The 22,817-nt window shown below is 45.1% G+C and overlaps 1 protein-coding gene across 1 annotated transcript in view; it reads right to left on the bottom strand.

The window, feature by feature from the left end:
- Positions 1-8,788: 8,788 nt before the first annotated feature.
- The window catches only part of LOC308365683 (neural cell adhesion molecule 2), a gene marked incomplete at both ends in the record, with an annotated part of 89,974 nt that continues 75,945 nt past the window's right edge, over positions 8,789-22,817 (bottom strand). Inside the window, 3 exon segments of the mRNA XM_080839187.1 lie at positions 8,789-8,903; positions 11,185-11,392; positions 20,144-20,318. Coding sequence (XP_080695313.1) covers positions 8,789-8,903; positions 11,185-11,392; positions 20,144-20,318 — 498 coding nt within the window.

Here is a 22,817-nt window from a genome sequence, read left to right as displayed (position 1 = left end):
TGTGCAGCTACTTGACCTCAGCCCACTCCAATCGGAACAAATGTTGATTTCACTTCCTATCAGGCCGGAGGCAGGGATTGAACCACTTCCTGTCAGGACGAAGGCAGGGTCTGAACCCAGGTCGCTGGATTGCTAAACCAGTTTGTAAAACAGAGGGACGGGAAAATCCAGAATGAGTAATCATCCTGTGCCGTAAATTGGTATCAGGTCTCACATCCCATTTGAGATCTGAAATGGGATCCAGTGAAAGATGATGCACATGCTATCGGACTGTTTAGGCCCCTGCCACACAAAAGCCATGTATATTCATACAGTGAGATACCCGCCATAAGGTCATTATCCATAAACGTCACGGTGTAATTAATTAGAGCTGTCTGAGGCGTGCTCCCTCTGTCTCATTAACGAGGCATGGCTGGATGACTTTATTCATATTCATACCCAAAATACACAGAACCACTTACTCTCTGTCAGAACCCCAACTATACATTTCCCCTGCCACTGCCATTAACTGTTGAAGGGCAGATCTAGGTCTGAACCTCTAAACTCACTTTTTTTTAACACTCCCCCGCCCCCAAACGTCTTTCCTCTTTTCTGAGCTGCAAGCCTACTTTTCTACTGTTTGACTTTTTAACAGGGATAAACTGCCTAATGGAGGGCTTTGTGTGAAGGCCACGTTCAGGGGGAATGATCAGAAACAGTTCTATCGAGGCTGAATTTGAATTATTCTCAATTCGGAGAAAAAACCAACAGAACAATTAGGCGGTAAATTGGCAAGTCTTTAGGAAATTGATTGTTTTAACCTACCCCGGGGGCTCCTTCATTACTGGCCGCTCTGTGTTATTCATTGTCTCAGCCCACGCTAATAAAAATCCAATCCAAATTTGTGCACACCGACCAAATTGTGAAAGCATTCTGATCTAAGTACAACACAGTGGGTGCTATCAGAATCACAATGGCACCGCTAATAAATAAATAAATAAACAAACAACAAACATGTGTGATGTGGCTATTCATTACGCTTGCTATTCATTTTACGATGCAGATTTCCCAGTGGTGGTAAGTGGGAGTTGGACCCTTTCATTAACCCTTGTCATTAACTTTGATGAAATCACTTAGAGGAGCAGGCATACATTAGCACTCTCTCGACTGTTAATTTTGCCAGTACTCGGAATTTCTCTGATTATCCCTTGCACTAGTTTGCTGATTTACATACCTTGCCCATTCACATGATGAGGACGGCGCAGACGCAGGTCAAGAGGACAGTGCACATTCAATCCACACGTTGCCGGTTGATTGTGTCGGCATTATTGAGTATTGTCATTCAAATTCAGCCAAGCGATGAAATCACTCAGAATGGTTACATGGCATTTACCAATTTGGGCTTTTTCAATTTCATGACTTTATTTAATTTTTTTTCTTTTTTCTGTTCCATTCTCAGAGAGGAGGTGCTGCGGAGGAGGAGGGCAATGAGCACAGAGGAGCGCTGGCTTTGTGTCAGTTTGGACTCCTCGTTTCCTTCCGCTCTGTCTGGGTGTTTGGATGCTTGTTTGTCAGTCTGCTGTGGCTCACCCCGACTCTCAGCCTTCCTCCCTCCCCTTCTCCCTCCCTCCCTCTCTCTCTCACTCCCCTTCTCCCTCCCTCCCTCTCTCTCTCTCTCTCACTCCCCATTTCCCTCCCTCTCTCTCTCCCGCACTCTCTCCCTTTCTCTCCGGCCTGTGCATGGCAGTCTGTGAGGCATTAGCTGTAGAGGGCCCCTGACACCTCTCTCCATCTCTTTAATTATAAAGCATTTATCTCAGTCCGTCCCGCGGGCGAACCTTATCACAGGTGAGGAGGTGCTCCAAACAGCCCAAGGCATCATGGGAGATTCTGAGAGCAGGAAGATTATAGAGGAGGAGCACCTGCCAGAGGGCTTACTGCTGGATTTGCCTGCCGAAGTCTGGGAGCGGAGCGAGCTATCAGCTGCTCCAAAGTCCTACTCTCTAGTTGGGAGTTGTGGATGGGAGAGTGTGTGTGCGTGTGTGCGCGTGTGTGGGTGCGTGTGAGTGAGTGTGTGTGTGTGTGTGTGTGTGCCAAGCATTTGTTAAACAATTGATGCTAAGTTCTTATGTGCCTGTTTTAAGTTTTGTCATGATTTCTCACTGTAAAAGAGGAGGGTATTAACTACGCCAAAAATTGTATTCAAGTTTCTATTATCGTCACTGTGAAGGCGAGACTGGCTTCAGGCTTCATGGGAGATTCTGGCAGTGTGCAGATTACAGAAGGGATTGCATCACCCCAGAAGGCTTAGCCAAGGATTTGTTCAGTGAGCAGTGAGTTTCAGTGTAGCATAAAATAGTGAGGGTATATATATTTTTCCATATCTGTGTTGTCTCTTTGTCTGTCCTGTGTGCATATGTGTGTCTATGTGTGTGTGTGTATGTGCCTCACCAAAAGACAGGCTTCTCTGATAATCTGACTCACAATCCAGTGTTCAGTCCTACTGGAGAAAGCACATGAGGTTATCCCTGTTGATCTAATGACATTCATTTCAGTCAGCAGATTGCGTACATACGACGCCTCCCCTAAGCCTTTGTTTGAGATTGGTGAAAGCCAGAGAGACAAGATCAACCGCCAGCGGGCCTGTGTCTTCATAAAATTTACATGTCATACACAATGGAAACATAAAGGTCAGCAGTGACAACATTAAAACCCTCCTGTCTTCAGCCTACATATGCCCACAGCATGAAGAGTTGCAGTGCATTTTGTTTATCATCATCTCAGTTTATGATGGTATTCTCTCAGGGATTGAAACAGATTACTTTAGTTTACAGACACGACAATAGGTGAGATGAAGTCATCTATTATAGTCTATTGTGTGTACTGACAGCATATCTTGCTGAAACGTATCGATTTTTTAAATTTTCAACATAAAACCACTGTGAGTGTCTGTGTACTTTTGGTTTCAATCCTAATAGCTTGTAGACAAGTTTATGAATGAGTCTGCCTGGTGTGTACTCTCTGTATGATTCTAATCTCTCTCCTCTACTGTCACCAGGCTCCCTAGCATGGCCTCTAACTGGGCTCTGCTTTAATCGCTGTGTCTCACTTTACACAGTCTGATTAAAGTAATTAAATGTTTACACCATTTGCATTTTCTTCTGTGACTACAAACAATTAATTACAAATGCAATTATTTCCAGGTGTCTGTAAGGGTGTTATTTTGCTAATTAAGCCAAGCAGTTTGTTTAATTAGAACACAGGCAAACACATTTAAAACACCAGTAAACTGTAGCAAACCGTGTTATTCACCTGATGCTCACTCAGTCAGAAAATTTATGGGATAATTAGGGGAACCTTTGGAAGTACTAGCACAGGTCTATGAACTGAAGGACTGGAATGCAATACCTCCTCAAGGAGAGCTTTAAAGCTCCTCATTTCAAACTTGTTGTTAATTTAGCTAACTCATTTAGCTCAACATTGAGGCGTGAGCATCACATTTTCATCAGAGGAGCGGAGTTTGCTCCCTGTCTCCTAGACCAAAAACAGAGGAGGCTACGTGCCTCTTGCTGTAAAGACAGGCACCTTAAGGAAATGTCACAACTTGTCAGTAGACACTATCTTTTAAATAATGCATGTGTTACATTTTAGTATTACTTCACCTTGCTTCTTCCTTCATGATTCATTTATAAATGCTTTAATCAACATGAACAAATCATGGGCATCAACAATAAGCCATATGTAGTACTAAATGCTAGAGATTATGATAAGATTTTAGTCATGAATTCATGAATCTTTGCATCCAAGATCCCTTGACTACGAGTATTCAATTTATTTGCTAAGATGAAGAAGACATTAACTTCACCATTGACAAACATTTTGTCTTGTTACATACTGAAATTAAAGCTTAAGTAACATTCCCAACAAAGCTGAATTTTAGTAAATAGAATCTTAAGCAAAATGTTAGCAAACATTTTTGATATCAAGACTTTGTAATGTTGTGACAGTTTAACATGAAGCAAGAAACTCTGAGACTTTATCTTAGCAGGGGAGAACTAATAAATGTGTCGCTCTGAGAAACCGAGATCCTTTGACATTGAAATGTTGAAAATGCTAATTTTCTCCGTCACTCTGAGCTGAACAATGCCAAAATGTCTCTCCGAGAATCTTTCATATCTTATCATATTAAATGAGAAGAAGACTACCCAAGTAGATTTGGGATATTCACATTAATATGGCAACTGATATATGGTTCCTCTTCTCTAAAGGGCACAGTACCATTCTATGGGGAACATTTACACTCTGTGAATCATCCCCCCTGGCACATACACAACTGGACCTCGGCCGAGCTCAGAAGCCGAGCCACTGTCATTAGTCACTACAGTTACAATACAGTTATTTACTATGAAGTTCTACCCAAGAGCTCCTCAAAAGGCATACAGAGCCCAAACTGTTTTGCTCTAAGATCAAACAGGTTGGACGGAGGATACAAAAATGGCTTATAAACTTCCACTAGCCTGTTTATTCTCTGGCCCTGCAGCCCAGGAGCAGCTCAAAGCGGAGTCTGGCTGAGACAATAAATAATCGTCCATAGTACAGTTCAAAGGCAGCAGAGTAATAGGGCCATATTTCCCACCAGTGGGGATAAAACTCAGTAAGAGCCTTACCTATGGATATTACACACCCCAGGGGATATTGTGAGGGCCTATAGACAAACAATGCTTTTACAGCAACCACCTTCAGGAAGTTTACAATACTGTCATCCTTTGTAATGGTGAGAGGTGTACCTCCAATAACTGAGCTAGATGTTTTCTTCAGATGTTATGTCATACCAAATTCAGCTCAGCAGCGGTTGAAAAGATGTTTGTTTTCCACGTCTCCACACATATTCAAAGGTAGAGAAAAACTGCATAAGGGCCACAGCAGGAGTAGCTCAGGATGATGCAGCATGGCTCTCTCGCTACATTCAACCTTTTCATGCTGTGACGCCACAGAAAGGTGGGATTCTTTCCACGCATTAATGAGGTCTCCAGCATGAGCACCGTCAATAATATATACAGCAGTGAGGGCTATTCATTTAACTTGCTGCTATTTGCTCTAGTATTACACTTCAACATCTCTGACTGAACTGAGACTTGTGGACTCAGTTTTAAAGTTTAAGGAGACTGGCTTCATTTAACAACCATCATACCGAAAAGAGATGATATACACCTTTTTTTAAATCTCAGAATTGTAGTGCAGCACTCAAACCTAGGAAACCTAATCCTCTGTTTGGAGCTTATATTGTGTTAAAATACAATTGGGTTTTCACACACACACACACACACACACACACACACACACACACACACACACACACACACACACAGACACACACACACACACACACACACACACACACACACACACACACACACACACCCGCACACAAAGAGAGAGAGAGAGAGAGGAGAGGGAGAACAATGAGATATAGCTCTCTTGTCATAAAGCAAGGGCATGGATGGCCAAGGGCTTTCACTTTCCACCATAAATAGTGGAGACCAGGTAAAGTTGTAATAGTTTTAACATTTTTGTACTTTTTTTCATGTTGCTGAAAAGTTGGCATGAGTGAAATCTTAATTTTAACATACTTGCAATTTACATTTTTTCCCTCTATATTTACTTCACTAATTCAAGCAGATGTACCTAACTTTTTCTTGAATTTTCATCTCAATACAGTAAGTGCCTTGGGGACAGTTGTAACAGAGGTTGGGGACAGATGTAACATGCCAGTATGTAGGGGTAGAGAAAACCTTGTGGCAACAGCCCTGCATTATTCAAACCAAAGTAGTGGTGAATAGGGGAATTTCTTTAAATTGTAATCTTGGCAGTGTTTGTTTTCAAAATGCCAATCAGTTTGACAGTCGCTTAGAAACCACGGGTGGCACTGGTTGCAACCGATTGTAATGTGTATTACAATGGTCCCCAGCTGACCTCTCCTAATTTTTGTAAACTGATCACTGATCACAACCACCTGTCAAAATGCATGAACTGTGCAGTAAAAATAACACCTTAAAAGTTACGAATTTGGCCCACAAAATGTCTTCTGTCTGGAACCTTTGACAGAGATTGAAACACAAATAGACATTTTTAACATAGCACACTGATGCCATCACACATGTTTTCTGTGAGTTTCATTGCACTATGCTGGACATGAGCTGAGAAAATTAAGTTACACCTGTCCCCGTGGTCCAACTGTGCTTGGTCTCCACTGTCCTCTCAGACCTTACAGTTGAAGCCCAGTGCCCCAGCATCTTCGTACATCACACACACACACAAACACATCAGTATGAAAAACCAGGCGTTTGTATATATATCAGGACACTTTTATTTACATTTGAAAATGACACAGGGTAACAGGAGTATCATGGGTACAGGGGAGTCTGTGATGTCATCTCACTTCTGCTGACAGGCATAAATGGCAGCCATCTTGTTTTTCTCGGGAGTCTGGAGTCAGTCGAGGGGCATCAGACTGATGGATGATCGTCTCATCCAAATCAGAAACTCCATGGACCCGATTATGATACTAAGCACACTATGTTTAGGTGAAATGATCCATGATAGCTGACATCCTGTACCCAGTATGTCAAGCCAATGGATCCCACACACTAGGAAGGTGAGTTATGAGAAAACAAAAATCTTCAAATAAAATTATTTTATATTGTTTGAATTTACTGAGCAACGCAAAGCTCTTTTGTGACATTTGATCCATATTATTTGTGATTTGGGCATATTTCATAGTCCTTGTGGCCTACTCTCACCCATCTAGAACCAACAAGAACGAACGTTCACTTGACTTGCACTTATCTAGTGATTTAAATGACACACTATGTGGCTGGAGCTGAGGGGTACAATAATAAATACTCAATTGTGAAAAAGTGGATTCCTCTACCACATTAAAACCACATTATTTAACATAAAAAAAATATTTAGTCTTATAGCACAAGCAGACCAGAACTCTCTACTGAAACTTACTCATTCCACCAGGAGAACTTGGATGACGCCACTGATAGTCCCGGCTAAAGAAATCATGGTGTGGGTATTTACATATGACCATGAAAAATAATCATTATTATTTTCATTATATTTTTTTCTATGACTTCAGTCTTTTTATCTCTCTTAATCTGTCTTTAACATGGGATTCCCACACAACAAATGTAAACACACCCACAACCAGCCATGCACGCGTGCACAGCCCCACCCCTACACACACAAACACACGCTCACACACACACACACACACAAAAACACACAAACCCTCTATCTTTCTCAATGCAAACCCAGAGAGAAAGAAACTCTGTCTACTCTGAGCAACAGTATCCCCAGTGCTCAAACATCAATTTCTGACACACACCTACATGATGCGACCAACAGTATGAGAACAAAAAGCATCAAATCAGTGGCGCGCTGAGATTCAAGGCCTTTTTAGATTTGCCTGCAGGAACCGTGTGAGACACAGAAGCAATGCGTGGGACTCACCATAAGACAGCACTAAGGGAAGTCATCACACACACACACACACACACACACACACACACACACACACACACACACACACACACACACACACACACTGTACCTAGTTCCCTTTGCTGCGTACAATCTCACCATAAGACAGCACTAAGGGAAGTCATCACACACACACACACTGTACCTAGTTCCCTTTGCTGCGTACAATCTCACCATAAGACAGCACTAAGAGAAGTCTCAAGGCCATGCCACGTCACATCACCACATGCATGACTAGACACAGCCAGAATGTAGTCTGTCAAGAAAACAAATCCTTCCTGTAATAACACTGATAATCTCACACATTCTTCTCACTCACCAAGTGGCAAAGCACTCTTGGTTGTTGCTTACACTGGAAAGTGGTGGCGATAAGACAAAGTAAAACAAATGAAATAAGAGAGATGAAAATACACCACAGTTACCCAGAATCACAACACACGCACACACACACGCACACGCACACGCACACACATACAACACATTGTTGAAAGAGGAGTATGGGAGTCCACAGGGGCAGTATTTTGACAATGATACGGTGCATGGCGTCTCTTCATGTCCTTATATGGATGGACAGAACACAGCAGTGTAGGAGTAAGTGGGTATCTGTGTGCGAGGGCTCTGGGACCCAGTCTAGTGTTTCTGTATTATTTCTGTTGGGGCTGGGATGGGAGGCTCTGCAGAGGCTCAGAACAACAAGGGCATCCATTTTTTTTTTTTTTTTTTTTTTAGAGTGACAGAGAACTGATATGCACAAGAAAGTAAAGACAAAAAAGGTCTTCTATCCTGCTTCCCCCTCCTGACGGAGAAAAAAAAGAGTGAAACAAGTAAGAGAGAAAAAAAAGAGAGAAATGGACCAATCACTTTTCAACAAGGGATTGTTCCCGACGAGACGCGTCCTCCAAAAAAGATTTGTCACAACAAAATGAGACGTGGGTGTCAATTTCTCCACCCCTTTTATGTACACAATACCTCTTCAAATGTCCTGATGAGCCATTTCTAGCTAATGTGTGTATTGGCGCGTGGGGGGAAGCATCTATGTGTGAGTGTGTTTGAGAGTGTGTGTGTGCGTGTGTGTGTGTGTGTGTGTGTGTGGGCTAAATCTTCCATCTTGTTGTCTGCTCACTTGTTTGTTTGTTCAATATCTTCGTGTGTTTTTTCTCGGACTTTGGTCTCAGAGTAGCTCGCTGCGCAAGTTCTTTCTGGAAAGCTCTCCTGTGTGGTAGGGGGGGGCGGAGGCGGGGGGCGCGGAGAGGTGACATCATTACGCTTTGCTGTCCTCCTGCTTGGAGCGCAGGCTGCTGTCGCCGTGAACTTTGATCTCGATGGTGTCCGGCTTCAGCATCTCTTTACCGTTCTCCTCTTTCAGCGGCAGCTTACTGTCAGAAGAAAGAGAGAGAGTGAGAGAAAGGGGAGAGAAGGAGAGGGAGAGAGAGAGGGGAAGAGAGAGAGAGGTTAGAGAAAGAAAATACAAGTGGCAGAAAGGTTGCTAATGATCGTGTCTTGTTGTTAATATCACCATTGTATTTCAAAGTGCTTCAAGGTCACACACTCCTCTACACAGGATAAACATTGAAAGGGTCAAGGTGAAACTGTAACTTATGTGTGTGTGCACAGGGAACTAAAGAGTATAAGCACTGTCTGTCTGTTGGTGTGTGTGTGTTGGAGTTTGTATGCTGTCCTGTTGGAGTATGCATTCAACTGTGTGTGTGTTTGTGTGTGTGTGTGTGAGTGTGCATGTGCGTGTCGGGTGCCTGTGCCTGTGCCTGTGCCTGTGCCTGTGTGTGTGCGTGTCGGGTGCCTGTGCCTGTGCTTGTGCCTGTGCCTGTGTGTGTGCGTGTGCGTGTGCGTGTGCGTGTGCGTGTGCGTGTGCGTGTCTAAGTGTCTATGTCTGTGGGTGTTTTAGTCTGTATGTGTGTGAATGTGTGTGCTGGTGTGAATATGTGTGTGTGTAGTGGGCATTATCTACAGGCCCCTGAGTGTCTGTGGCCGGCACAGAGCCTTCCTCTCCACCCCCACCCCACCACCATCATCACCACACTAATAAGGTTATTAGAGACACAGCTGAGGGGCAGCAGGGAGGCATGGAGAGTCTATCAGATGGAGCCCGCAGTGTATGTGTGTGTGTGTGTGTGTGTGTGTGTGTGTGTGTGTGTGTGTGTATGTGTCTGTGTGTGCGTGTGCGTGTGCGTGTGTGTGTGAAAGTGCCTGCTTGTGTATGAGTGCCCTTTGTCTGTGTAGGTGTGCATGTAGGTGAGTAAGTGTGTGTGTGTGCGTGGGTGTGTGTGTGTGTCCATATGTGTTTGTGCACATCTCTGTGTGTCACAAGAGTCTTTTAAAGTCATGCTGGTTGTTATTGAAGCCGGGGGCAATCTTGCTCTTAATCCCCAGGAACCCTGGGGAGGGGAGACGTGACGGGATTTGATTCCTCGCAGTCAGGGGAGGAATCTCCAGTCGTGCCAGGCGTGTCCAGAGATCAGGCTGACAAACTGCCGCCGCTGAGATGGGCCGGTCGCCCGAGCGCAGAGCCCGGGGGCCCGGGGGTCCAGCTCAGGGCTAAATAGACCGGGCTGTGACTCTTTTAGGCAGGTGTCAATTACAGCTGCTGCTCGTGTAGAATTCATAGAGCGTTTTATGTGACTGAGGTGGCCGGGCTTAGCTTGTGTAAGAAATACCTGATGTGGGTCTCAGTGAGGGCGGTGAAGTGGTGTGGAGTAAGAGAGGGAGATGGGTGAGACAGGTAAGGAGGGACAGGTATGAGCACGAGAGAGAGAGAGACAGAGACAGAGACAGAGACAGAAAGAGAGAGGTACAAAGAGAGAGACAGATAGAGATAGAGACAGAGAGAGAGGTACAAAGGGAGAGAGTGTGTGTGTGTGCATGCGTGTGTGTGTGTGTGTGTGTGTGGGTGTGTGTGTGTGTGTGTGAGTGATAATGCAATTGCTAAGCAAATATAATTATTCAGTGGCTGAGCCAGTAACTGGGAGAGCTGGGCCAGTGAATTAAATACCTAAGAGAGCGGGCTTGGCTGACACTCGAGAGACACGAGAGAGAGATTCAGGGACAGAGAGTGTGTGACTGTGAGTGTGAAACATACCAGCAGAGAGCTATGTAATGTGATCTTAGTGCAGTTCTGCCAAATGTTGGCAAAGTGAAATACATACAAATAGAGACAGATACACAAAAATAAACACATGGCATGTTTGAGCAGGTGTGAATAACGCTACAATAGGACCTGCTCCATTGTGGAGGCCACCGCTCCATCTTCTCTTCCTCTTTTGTTTCTCGATCTCAGCAGCTTAATTGTCATGGCAATGGTATAGATTTACATTGCAAAGACATCCTTAAACAATAGACATCCAACAATAAGTCGTTTAGAGGAAACAAATCCTTCAGTCAGAGACACAACACACACAAACGAAAATCCATGTCACGGTAACAGGATGAGTGTTTGTATGTGTGTGACTGGCACTGGGCAGGACTGTGTGTGTGTGTGTGTGTGTGTGTGTGTGTGTGTGTGTGTGTATGTGTGTGTGTGTGTGTGTGTGTGTGTGTGTGTGTGTGTGGGTGTGTGTGGTAGGTATACTGGTGTGTGGATGTGAATGTAGGTTCATGGAGACTCTCACTGAGTGGTCGGACTGGGGGAGGGATGAGACTCACAGGTAGGCGGCCTTGCCCTCCTCCAGATCCTTGCTCTTGCCGCTGGTGGCCGTCTTCTTGCTGCACAGCTTGCGCGTGATGCACATGAGCAGGCCACACTGGCGCAGGAAGAAGCAGCTCACGTCCACAAGCACCAGCAGCAGCAGCAGGCCGGCCACGCCCAGCCCCACCACCGCGCCCAGGCCCAGTCCGCTGAACAGGGAGTCTGCTGAGGCAGGATGGAGAGGACACGGTCAGCACCGGACACACACACACACACACACACATACAGACACACACACACACACAATACACCCACACAAACACACACACACACACACACACACACACACACACACACACACACCCACACCCACACCCACACCCACACACACACACACACACACACACACACACAAAATACACATACTGGACACGGTCAGCATCAGACACACACCAGCACACGCAGCAGTGCTCTCGAACTTACACACACAATACACACACAGGGCATGCTACACACAAAATAACTTACATACAAACATCCACCTCCCTCCACACACATGTAAACACATACAAATGCAGACACATACACACTCACACACACACAAAATTAACTCTAAATCCCTCTTAGATGTGCAGAGACCATCTAGATTTATAAATCAGCTCTTTCGCAGAATCAGATTGAACATTTGGCTCAGTGCATTAGTGGACTTTCCAACAGTGAAAGCTGTATATTTGCATATTTGAGACAGTGTGTGAGATTTCACTGAGGACAAGAACAGGCTGTTCAGAGGACTGACTCACACACCACACACAGGGTTAGGAATGTGATCAATCACAGGTATAGTCACCTATTTCCTGTGAAAAAGGATGTGTGTATGAACAGTCCAGGAGGATGACTTGAGAACACCACAGCAACAAGAAGCTTCCCACTCAAACCCTGCTACTTCATGTCCCTACTGACGAAAGTTGTGCTTTTTCACTCTCTCTCTCTCTCCCCCTCTCTCTCCCTCTTTCTCCATACTTGAATGTTCCATAGTTTTGCGCTGCTGCTATTTATGAAACCATGCCAGTGAGGGCCCTGGGCTTGACAGCTTTCCATTAATGATAAAAAACAGAAGGGGCTCTTGTGTTCAGAGATGGAGCTCCGGCTTTTTTTGGGGTTGGAGGCATTAATTGTGTGAATGGGATCGATGGCTGTCTTTGCCAAAGGCGGATGAGAGACGGCCTCTGTAAGAGCATGCGCGCACAATCCGCACATCCGTATGGAAATGAAACCTGTCAGAAGGCATCTGTCTCTAGCACAATCATCAGTCTGACTTTTACCAAATACGATGTTGGGCATCTCCAGCAGCTAATAAAACCACATTATCAACCACATTAGCGATGTCAGAAACATCTATATCTCTGTCAGGGCATTCATAACTGAGTTGAGTGCTTGTCAAAACCTGGACAAAAATGAATTGCAAACCAATAGTGGTATTGACAGTGCTGTAATGTAATGTAATTGTAGCACGCTCACTGTCCCTATGAGGATGTAACTGCGATGCAAAAAAGTGTCAATGTCAGGTTGGCTGACCCTGTTTAAGATAGAGAGGAATAATAAATAAAAAAATGGAAGAAAAATACACCAGGGAAATACGGGCGGAGAGACAAAGTCATTCACAGGGAAAAATTCCATTAAAAATGGCCCATTCCAGGCCTCGTGGTGCTCCTACATACATCAATCACAGGCAGCCATTTGCTTCCCATCCCATTACTCTGTGGTGTGATGTGGACATAATCTCAGGGAATCAGAAGCTGAAGGAGAGAGAGGGGGAGAGAGAGGAGGGAAGAGAGAAAGAGAGAGAGGGGGAAGAGAGAGAGGGAGAGAGAGAGAAGGAAGAGAAAGAGAGAGAGAGGGAAGAGAGAGGGGGAGAGAGAGGGAGAGAGAAAGAGAAAGAGAGAGAGGGGGAAGAGAGAGGTATGAAAAAAGAAGGAGAGCAAGAAAGAGTGGGGTTATGTTAAATTGGAGGAACAGAGTGATGCTGAGAGACAAAGTGTGGACTACGTAATATACAACAGCGCTTGCCAATTTACTGGCAAATCAGGTAGAATCAGCAATCAGACTCTGTACTCTGTGAACATAATTTATACGTGACAGAAAAAAAGGGCGTCAGAGATGGAAAAAGAGAGATGGGAGATAGAGAGCATTACCGAGGCACTCTTGACAGAGGCGAGGTGAAATGACTTCCGTTTTTGTCCCGCGCACAAATAGGATTGTTCGGTTCAAAAGCAAATTGCCGAGCCGAGGTAGCATGTGTGCGCCAAAGCTCCCCGAAACGCTCATCAGAAATAATGGAGCGGGTATTGCTTTTGTTGTGCAACAGACATCATAGTCCCCACGCCGTCGGTGAGTGATGGCCTGTCGTGACCACCCTTTCCCATTCCGTTGCTCCGTTTGGAACACTCAGAGGAACCTTGTCTTTCCCTGCTCCTCCGGTTCATTTGTTGTTGATTTATGTCATCATTAAAAAGGCTCAATTTAGCATCTCGTTAATATTACTTATCCCCCGAACTTCCACGAATGTGCGCGATTCGTCCACATCTGGGTTCAACACACTCAATGAATTACGTCCAGGACGGGTGATTGAGACCGGGAGAATGGGACGCCATGACTCAAGGCTGGATTGATCATGCCTGGGCTTCGGGGAGGCCTGTGGGCGGGAACCACAGCTTGAGATTGACAGCATAATGAGGCTTATAATCATGAGCGCTTGCCTAACGACCATGTCGCTCAGAAACAAAACTGGGATGGTTTCGAGGGAAACTTACGTTTTTTTTTTTTTGCAGTACTCCTTTAAGGCCACTTTGTAATGAAGAAGATTTGTCTCGGCTTTGATCATAGGCTGGTTGTGTTCTCCTTTCATGAAATTTAAGGAAGTTAGGGTTGCCTTAACTTTTACTCAAATGCCTCCCAGCGTGTGGCCTTAATGTGTCCTTCATCTTGACTTTTAAAGGTTGCCTTGTTATTTCGATAGGTCTTTTGCTGTAGTTGCTGCACAGTAATGGCTTGTTAACAGGGTTAGGATGTTTGAACAGAACGAATTTGATTGGGCACCGGAAAAGGAATTCACAGTCACTGTTATTCTAAGAAATTCAAGGGGCTGAAAAAATATATAACAAGCAACACACAACAGATTACATCAAACAGAACATCAGTCAGAACTAAGGCTTTATTTTCCTTTGCATTTTTTTGCTAACTTGATGGCAAACATTGTCCTCTTGCCTACCATGATGCAAGCGTTATGTAAGTCCCCCACTATGGTCTTGCTGTGGCTTTGTCTGGGTCTCTTTGCCTGGACTTCACTGTCTGGCCCTCTCTGTCTGGAACTCTCTGTCTGGAACTCTCTGTCTGGAACTCTCTGTCTCGACCGCAGTGATGGTGGACATTCACTCGCTACCACAAGGCAAAAGCGCTGTGCCCTCTTTAGAACGGTGGAGTAATTTTGTGTGCGTCAGAGTTCGGGGCGTTGCTCGGGTCCTTGGCTCACGGGGTTACCTTCACCGCTGCTGCCGCCCTACCCACGCCAAGGGCACCAATGAGCCATGCCTCCGTAACGAGGCTTTAAAGACCCGGGCACCCATTAAGGTACCACGCTCTCCGAGCAGGAGTGACCCTCCGGCCATTAGGCGATTAACTGTCCGATCGGCTGGGAGATGGACGTCACCCATCGGAGAAATGTCGGTGAGGGTGAAAGAGGGGAGAGGGAGAGATAGAGAGAGAGAGACAGAGAGAGCGATGACCATCTGTGCTTTTGTGAGCAAATCATGGATTTGGGTTCAGTCTTGCAAAGAGTTGAAAGGAGACCACAGATCTATATCAGCCTTTATTACTGCGGAATCGAAACCCAAATAAAGTATTTAGTAGTTGCCTAACTGATATTCTGTTTTCTTGATGAAATTCAATACGTCTCTCAACACACTAACACAAAACAAATCAGATGATATTTTCCAAAGAAATGGAAAAGAACAGAAGATGACTTATTCTGTAGAACTCTCCATTACCACAAGACCAGAAAACCGTTCTATAAACTCATTCAGAGCTGGAGAGCCTCTAATGCTGCTGCATTTTTAACTCCATTCACCAGTGTTTAGCTCAGAGCCTTTACACCGCTAAGAAGTCTGATATTCACAATGATTTATGATGTTTATCTGTAGGTTTAAGATAAATAGGTGCACAGGCCCCTGCTTCAGTTTATTTACTATACTTCTGTGTGCTGGAAAAGAAAGCCTTATTTATGAGCGGTGTGATCAGGTGTAATGGCTGGCCATAAAACCACAGGCCCATTTCATTTGCTGGAGTCCTCCCCAATGGAAACAGTCAGCACAGAGGCTTTCTAATCTCACTGAGAGCTGGGCTAGTGGAGGGCACTCCAGGACTGAGTCAGGCGTGGTGGTGTCTGGCGAAAACTCTTTTATGCAAGTTGTACAGTTTGGGATATTTCAACCACCAGTGAGAAAGCAAAATATGAGTTAAATTAGGGTTTGAGTTGGGCATATTGTGCACAATATGTTTCAAAAATAGTAGTTTTGCGAAAATTCTCCAGTTATAATGTTGGCAAAACTCAAATAATGTAATCCAGTTTTCACTGTTTCTGAAGTCCCTGCAGCTGGAGGTTTCCTGGATTACTCATGCTATAGATGAAAACCTTGAGAATCCAGTCTGAGCCATACATACTATGTTATTAAAGGCTTATTGGTATTCAAACACAGCTTTTCAGAGCTCAATGTAAACATTCTTAAATAAGTGTCTTCGAGCAGTTTCTAAGTATACTATATTTAGTGAAGATGTGCCATAACTTGACTGCAAATAAATTGCACTCGACTCCCTGGCAGCAGAGACACACAGCGCGCACAACACAATGCACAGTAATTGTGAATGTCAGCTCGAATCAGCAGCAGTCTCACAAAAAAAAAGCCTGTTTATTTCTGCAATGCATACAGCGCAGTGACATCTACATCTACATCAATGTGTTTCTTTTTTTCCTGTGTGTAATGGTTCTCCATACTGAGAGCTTGATTGCCCTTTGGATTGAATCGCTGAACATCCCCTTAGGCTTTTAGTCAGCAGGAACAACAACAATAACAACAGAAATAAAAAGACACCACACACTCACACATTTTTATATACTGTACATAATACTCCACCCCCCCATGGACACTAAGGAAACAATCATTTTTTTTTTTACAATAAATAAGTCCATTAATTCTGATGCTGTTCGATCCTGTATGCAGCAGTACACTCTCACTTCTCTATGTGTGGTGAAAAGAAGTCTCCCATGAGACTATACAGCCGTGAGGAAGTGAGATTGACTCGAGACAGGTCTGTCACTGCTGTGGTAAGCAGAAAGTTAGCGGCTTACTTTTTTCTGCGTACATCTGCATTACTGTTTGATGTGTCTTTCCATGACATGATTTTGGTGACATACGATTTCATACACAACATCAAAATCCTATACTCAATGCAACGGAATGACAGAATGACTGCATAGCGTCCATTAAAATTCCATGAGAATGGGCTGATGTCTACGAGTGTCAAAACGTGAGGCTAGCTGTTTGAAGCGCAGGCTTGGATTTCACACAAAATCAATGGCAGCAATGTCGGAAAAAAGGCATTCCTAACAAAACACACCACATGTTCAAGTGGACTGGTGCACAGTTCACAAATCAACTAGGTGAGGCACAGGCAGATCCCTTTCCCCCCTTATTTCATCCTTTCTTTTGATTTAGGATGGTGCTCACCAGTACTACCTTGACTTCAATTACTGAGGACTAAGTTGGGTGTCTCCGCAGGAAGGGGCTGGTGTGGCTACTGCCGTTCTCACTCCTCAGTAGCGGATCCTAACAAGAACTAGCACAGCGGCTGAGAGATACGCTGCCTCTGTGGCCATGGTGGGAGAGGCCTGTTTAGGAGTCCCGCGTCGTCTGTCTTCAGGCTCTGAGGCAAATCTGATCCTACACTCAAGGGTAACGTGTGAGAGGGATAGTTTCTCTTAGCATTCAACGCAATAAGCATACACCTAAATAGGACAAGAGCCCCAGCAAGAATTGCCAGTCCATCAGTGATCCCATGCTCATTGTTGCTGTTGTTTTGACTCTGTTTCCGTGACGCTGCGAGGCGCCGGAGGGGAGAGAAGGAGTGAGAGAGAGAGTGAAAGAGAGTGCACACGTGCTCCTGTGCTCCTACGCTCCTGCGATCTTAAGCTGCACCGGCGTCTTTGAAGTGTAGCTTAATGCCGCGGTTGGTTGAGCTGAGAGGGACACGGTGGAGCAGGATTTAGAGAGCAGGCAGGAAGCCAGGGCAGGGTAGGTAGGGCAGGCAGAGCACAGAGAGAAGGAACAACAACACCAAAAAAAAAAGAGAAGAATTCAGGTCATGGATGCCAAGGCTCAGTCATTACAGATAGAGATCAGCCCGAGGGAGACAGATAGCTGCAACCCAACCAGATAGCCAGGCCAAGAGTCAGGTCTGGGAGACGAAGCCCACGCAGGTAAAGCATAAAAGGGGAGGGCGGGGGGGCGCAGGTACAATCCCCGGCTCAGTGGCTGTCTTAGTCCAGGTGTGGGGAGGTGGTGTTGGGGAGGGTGGCTGTTAGGAGGTGTGCGTGTGAGTGGAGGAGGAGGAGGAGGAGGAGGAGAGGAGGCAGGGGTTGTGGTGGGGGATGAGGTGACATCAACACAGAGACAAATGCAGGGCGAGTGACAGGGCGACTCCGATGAAGGACGCGGCCGGGGCCAGATGCTGGCGGGGGCCTCCGCTTCCGCTGGGGGGGGGCTCACAACACTGATCTGCAATGAGGTGGGGGAGGGAGAGGGGGGAGAGGGGGGGGAGGAGGGCGTGGGGACGGGGTTTGGGGTGGTGCGTGGAACAGGGTGATGAATGGGAGCCAGGGTTTCGCGCAGCAGTGGACAAACACACACCGAGTTACAGTCACGGGGAAGAAGCGGGGGGGCGGTGGTTTTCACAAATGATGCACCACAATGGGCGAAAGAGTAAGCAAACAAGTACAACAAGGACAAGTAGTTGTTTGTTTGGGATTCACACAGAGATGGGTGACAAATTGCGAAAAGCCGGTGATTATTATAATGTTTTTTAACATATTACATGGAGTACATTAGAATGGAGCCATTAAGAACCCCATGTAGGCGCCGGTTGGAGAAATGAGGTTATAGAACATGAAAGGAGTGGAGCAAATTGAAAAGAGGCGCCCGGGAGATGTTGCAATCAGTGACATTTTATTCCGGGGGAGTTTATAAGTGAGAAGAAAAAAGGGGGTTTAGTGGCAGTTGAGCGCAAAAAAAAAAAAAAAAAAAAGCCCAGCGATTGTAGATTGTAGGCGATGTAGAATGCGATGCATTATGCATCAGGAGTGAATCGGAAAACAGGATTGTTTGGGGAGAGAAACAGAGGAGATGCAGCACAATGGAATTATAAATAAGTGCGCAGAGGGCGGGAATGGAGGATGACGAGAGGAATGGGTGGATGGACGGAGGGATGGATGGATGGATGGATATATGGAGGAGGTGGAAGGGGAGAGGAAGAGAGGAGGTGGGAGAGAATATACAAAATGGCACCTGATTAACAGTGTGAATCAGAACCACTTGAGTACATTAATACACAGACACAGTCTCTCTTGCCATCTCCCGCCCTCTCTCTCTCTCTCTTTCTTCCTCCCTCTTCTCTCTCTTCTCTCCCTCTGTCTGTACCTCTTGTTCTTTTTCTTCCTTGCTGTTTGACTCTCAGACACGTCATGTCTTTGTCACAGGTGTTTATGTGAGCCGTATTTAAATACCAAGGGCCAGGAGTCTGAGATGGGTGGCATTTTTCCCAGCATACACCTGTGCCCTGCCCGTTCCACGGGTCCCCGGTTGCCCCTCAGAAATACTGAGCCTCGTTACCAACCCTGAGTGCCACAAAGCAGGGTAACCAGGCAACCACAGTCATTTGCGAAAGCTTAGGAGGTGGTATGCTTAACTGGGCCACTACATAAATTGATTTTGTCAATCTTTTATCTCTGTAACATCAGTGCATTCTGTTAAGCAGCAGAGAAAAAAGGCTTTTAAACACGCATTTTTACAAGTGCGTGTATTTTGGTTAAAAACGTAAATGTAGCTCAGAATGAATGTGGTTTGTGGAGGCCTTCATTAGAATATAAAAAAAATAAGAATCTCAAAGCTTGTATTTTCAGAGGAAAAAAGGCCTGCATTAATATCATGTTTGTTTTTTCAGCAGATTAAGTGGATGTAACTTAGGTGTTACATTTGTTTTTAACAAAGGGCTGAAGCTAGAGAGCTCTCTTTGTTCCCACCTCCATTTTAGTTGTGTTAAAAATGAAAATCGCTCAGTCTCCAGACATCTGTTCCCCGCCACACCAAGATAACGAGGTACCACGGGCAATCGACTGAACTCGTTAGAAAAGCACACAAGCACACTTGCTCTCGATTCGAGAAGTGAAAAACAGAGACACTTCCTTAGACAGTGCTCTTGATGACTTGATGACGTCTCCCTTGTTTTGCAATTGTGTGTGAAATGGGTTCCAGTAAACACTTTGCACAAGGATTATAATCTTTTGGCAGTTTAACCAATTTCGCAACTTTCTGTTAACTGTCACTGGAGCGTAACAGCATATGCTCCACATCACAATAGTTCAACCTTCAATGTAATTGACGTCATATCCATTCAAATGACTGACTCAGTGGTAAACCAGACTCCCTGAACGTAAACACAGTCTCACATGAGTCAGGGAGTGAGTCAGTACATCTGCTAGTGTGTGCACTTCATGAGATCCCAAGGAGCATGCACATACATAAGAAAAGTAAGCCTCTGCTAAATGAATAATGCACGTACTGTCGATGTGTGAAAGTTCATTGTGTGTTATTTGTGTGTGTGTGTGTGTGTGTATTTGTGAGTATGTGTGTGTCGCGGATGTGCGTGTACCTGTGATGTCGGGCTTCTGGGGCATGGAGAAGTGGATGGTGGTGGGCTCGGACAGGCCCTTGATGTTGCGGGCCGTGATCTCCACCTCGTACTGGGTGTTCCACTGGAGCGGCTGCAGCAGCACGAAGTCGTTGATGCCGGGGACTAGCTTTGTCATCCACTGCTCATCTCTGTCCTGTGCAAACACGCAGCAGATTCACAGGGTTTTAGAATGTGCAGAGGCAAGCATGCACACACACACACACACACACACACACACACACGCACAAACACAAACACACCCATACAAACACAGCCAAACCATTGGTGTGAGACATACTTTGATAAAGTTTCATTACACTATCTACAAGTAAACACTGACAACACCCAAAACACACACACACACACACACACACACACACCCACACACAATACACACACACACACACACACACACACGCCTCTTGTGAATGCCACTCTATATTCCACTATTTCTGTATGTTGTGTAACCCTTACCTATCACTTGCAGTATAAGCACACAGTATGAGCAAATCAAGAACCAGTGTGAGCAGTATAAGGCTGGTGGTGCATTATACAGACATGTCAAGGCCATCTCTAGTCCATCAGCTATGAGTCCGTACCAGTGGGCATTTCTGCCCTGGTCTGAGGGATAAGAGGCCTTCAGCATGGCTTTCCACCAATGCAGCAAATGCCAGAGTTTCAAGGTCTCTCCAACCAGCTATCGTAACGGTGTTAATTATCGGACGGCGTGGGTTATCGGCAAACGTTCGCGTTGTCATGTAAACCCATTATTAAACTGAGCATAATGATTGTTGATCCATTATTAAACTTAGCAATTTTATTGTTTATCAGAATGGCCGATGTTTGACACTGTCCGATATCTGACATAGCTACGCTACATGTCCAATGGACAAATGATGCAATCATTCTATAAATAACACATTTTATTAGATGGAGTCAATATTAAAAGTGACTTTACATCATCTTTGGTATGATAGGTAACGACAGTATTTGTGTGAGTTGGAATTGTTTGTACTATCAGCGTGTGCACTAGATCATTGACACCAGGTATATGATCCCCCTGCTTGGCATAATAGCAGATAAAACAACAGGTGTGTCTTGGATGGTGGTGGGTTATAAGTGATTTAGTGTGCAGAGCCAATATATAGACCTCACTCCTCAGATGAACTATGAACTCCCAGTTTCAACCCAACCCAAAGAAGTGAGACATGACCTGCTTCTCAAAGGTCACCAGAGTTCACACTGGACCAGTCCAGACTTATGATGCCCCAAACCATGGGTGCATGATTGAGCAGTGGTTTGATGGGCAGGAGTGTGATCAAAACCATATGGCATGGCTGCAACAGTCATCAACCCTATGAAGAATGATGGCTGATTCTCAAAGTAGTTCCCTGCATACTACACCACAATCGACACCAAAGACAAAACAGAATCTGAAAATTATCTCTCATGTTGTGCTTTTATAAGGCAACTTGAAATTTACCCCTACAGGGGTTCGAAACTGAAACACCTGTTTTTTTACTGAAATGTATTAGTATGGTGTAGGGCCTTCTTTTGCGGCCAGTACAACATCAATTCGTCTTGGGACTTACTGAGTGCACAGTGGCCAGAGGGCCTTTGAGCCATTCCTCTTGCAGAGCAGTGGCCAGGTCACCATGTGATACTGGTGGAGGAAAACGTTACCTGACTCTAAAACACCCCAAAGTGGTTCAATAAAATTCAGATCTGGTGACTGTGCAGGCCATGGGAGACTTTCAACTTAACTTTCATTTCATATTTATAATTCAATACACACCAGTCTTGCTGTGTGTATTGGTGCATTATCATCCTGACACACGGCACCACCTTCAAGGTATAATGTTTGAACCATTGGGTGTTCCCACAGAATGGTTTGGTAATCCTTGCCATTGACATGCCCATCTAGAACCAGAAGTGGGCCTAAGGAATGCCATGATATTGCAGCCCAGGCCATCACTGGTCCAACCCCATGCCTCACTCTGGGCATGCAACAGTCTGGGTGGTAAGCCTCTTTGGGGCTTCTCCACATTGTAACTCTCCCGGATGTGGGAAAGACAGTGAAGGTGGACTCATCAGAGAACAACACATGTTTCACATTGTCCACAGCTCGAGATTTGTGCTGCTGGCACCACTGAAAGCAACGTTTAGCATTGACACGGTTTGCCAAAGGTTTGCCTATAGCAGCCCGGCCATGAATATTGACCCTGTCGAGCTCCCGACAAACAGTTTGGCTGTAAACAGCAGAGTCGAGGTGCACATTTATTTCTGCAGTGAGTTGGGCAGCTGTAGTTTTATGTTTTTTCCATACAAACATGTTAGTACCCAGACATCCTTTTCAGACAGCTTCCTCTTGCATCGATAGTTACTCCTGTTGGATGTGGTTTGTCCTTCGATGTGATATGCTGACATCTCCCTGGATCCCGTGGCTCTAGACACACCACAAAGACTTACTGTCCTGGTCACATATGCACAGCGTGACGATCACCAACAATTTGTCCTCTTTAGAACTCTGATATGTCTCCCATTATGTTTGGGGGGATTGCAATATTCTATGTACACCTGTGCTATTGCTCTGCTAATTCAACCTTCACACTCTGCTCAGTGAAGGTTGGCCACCAGTCCACGCATATAAAGG

The sequence above is a fragment of the Sprattus sprattus genome (assembly GCF_963457725.1).
Source record: "Sprattus sprattus genome assembly, chromosome: 5".
Lineage (NCBI taxonomy): Eukaryota > Metazoa > Chordata > Actinopteri > Clupeiformes > Clupeidae > Sprattus > Sprattus sprattus.
The sequence above is the reverse complement of the archived record's forward strand: the minus strand, read 5'-3'. Positions and strand labels throughout refer to the sequence as shown.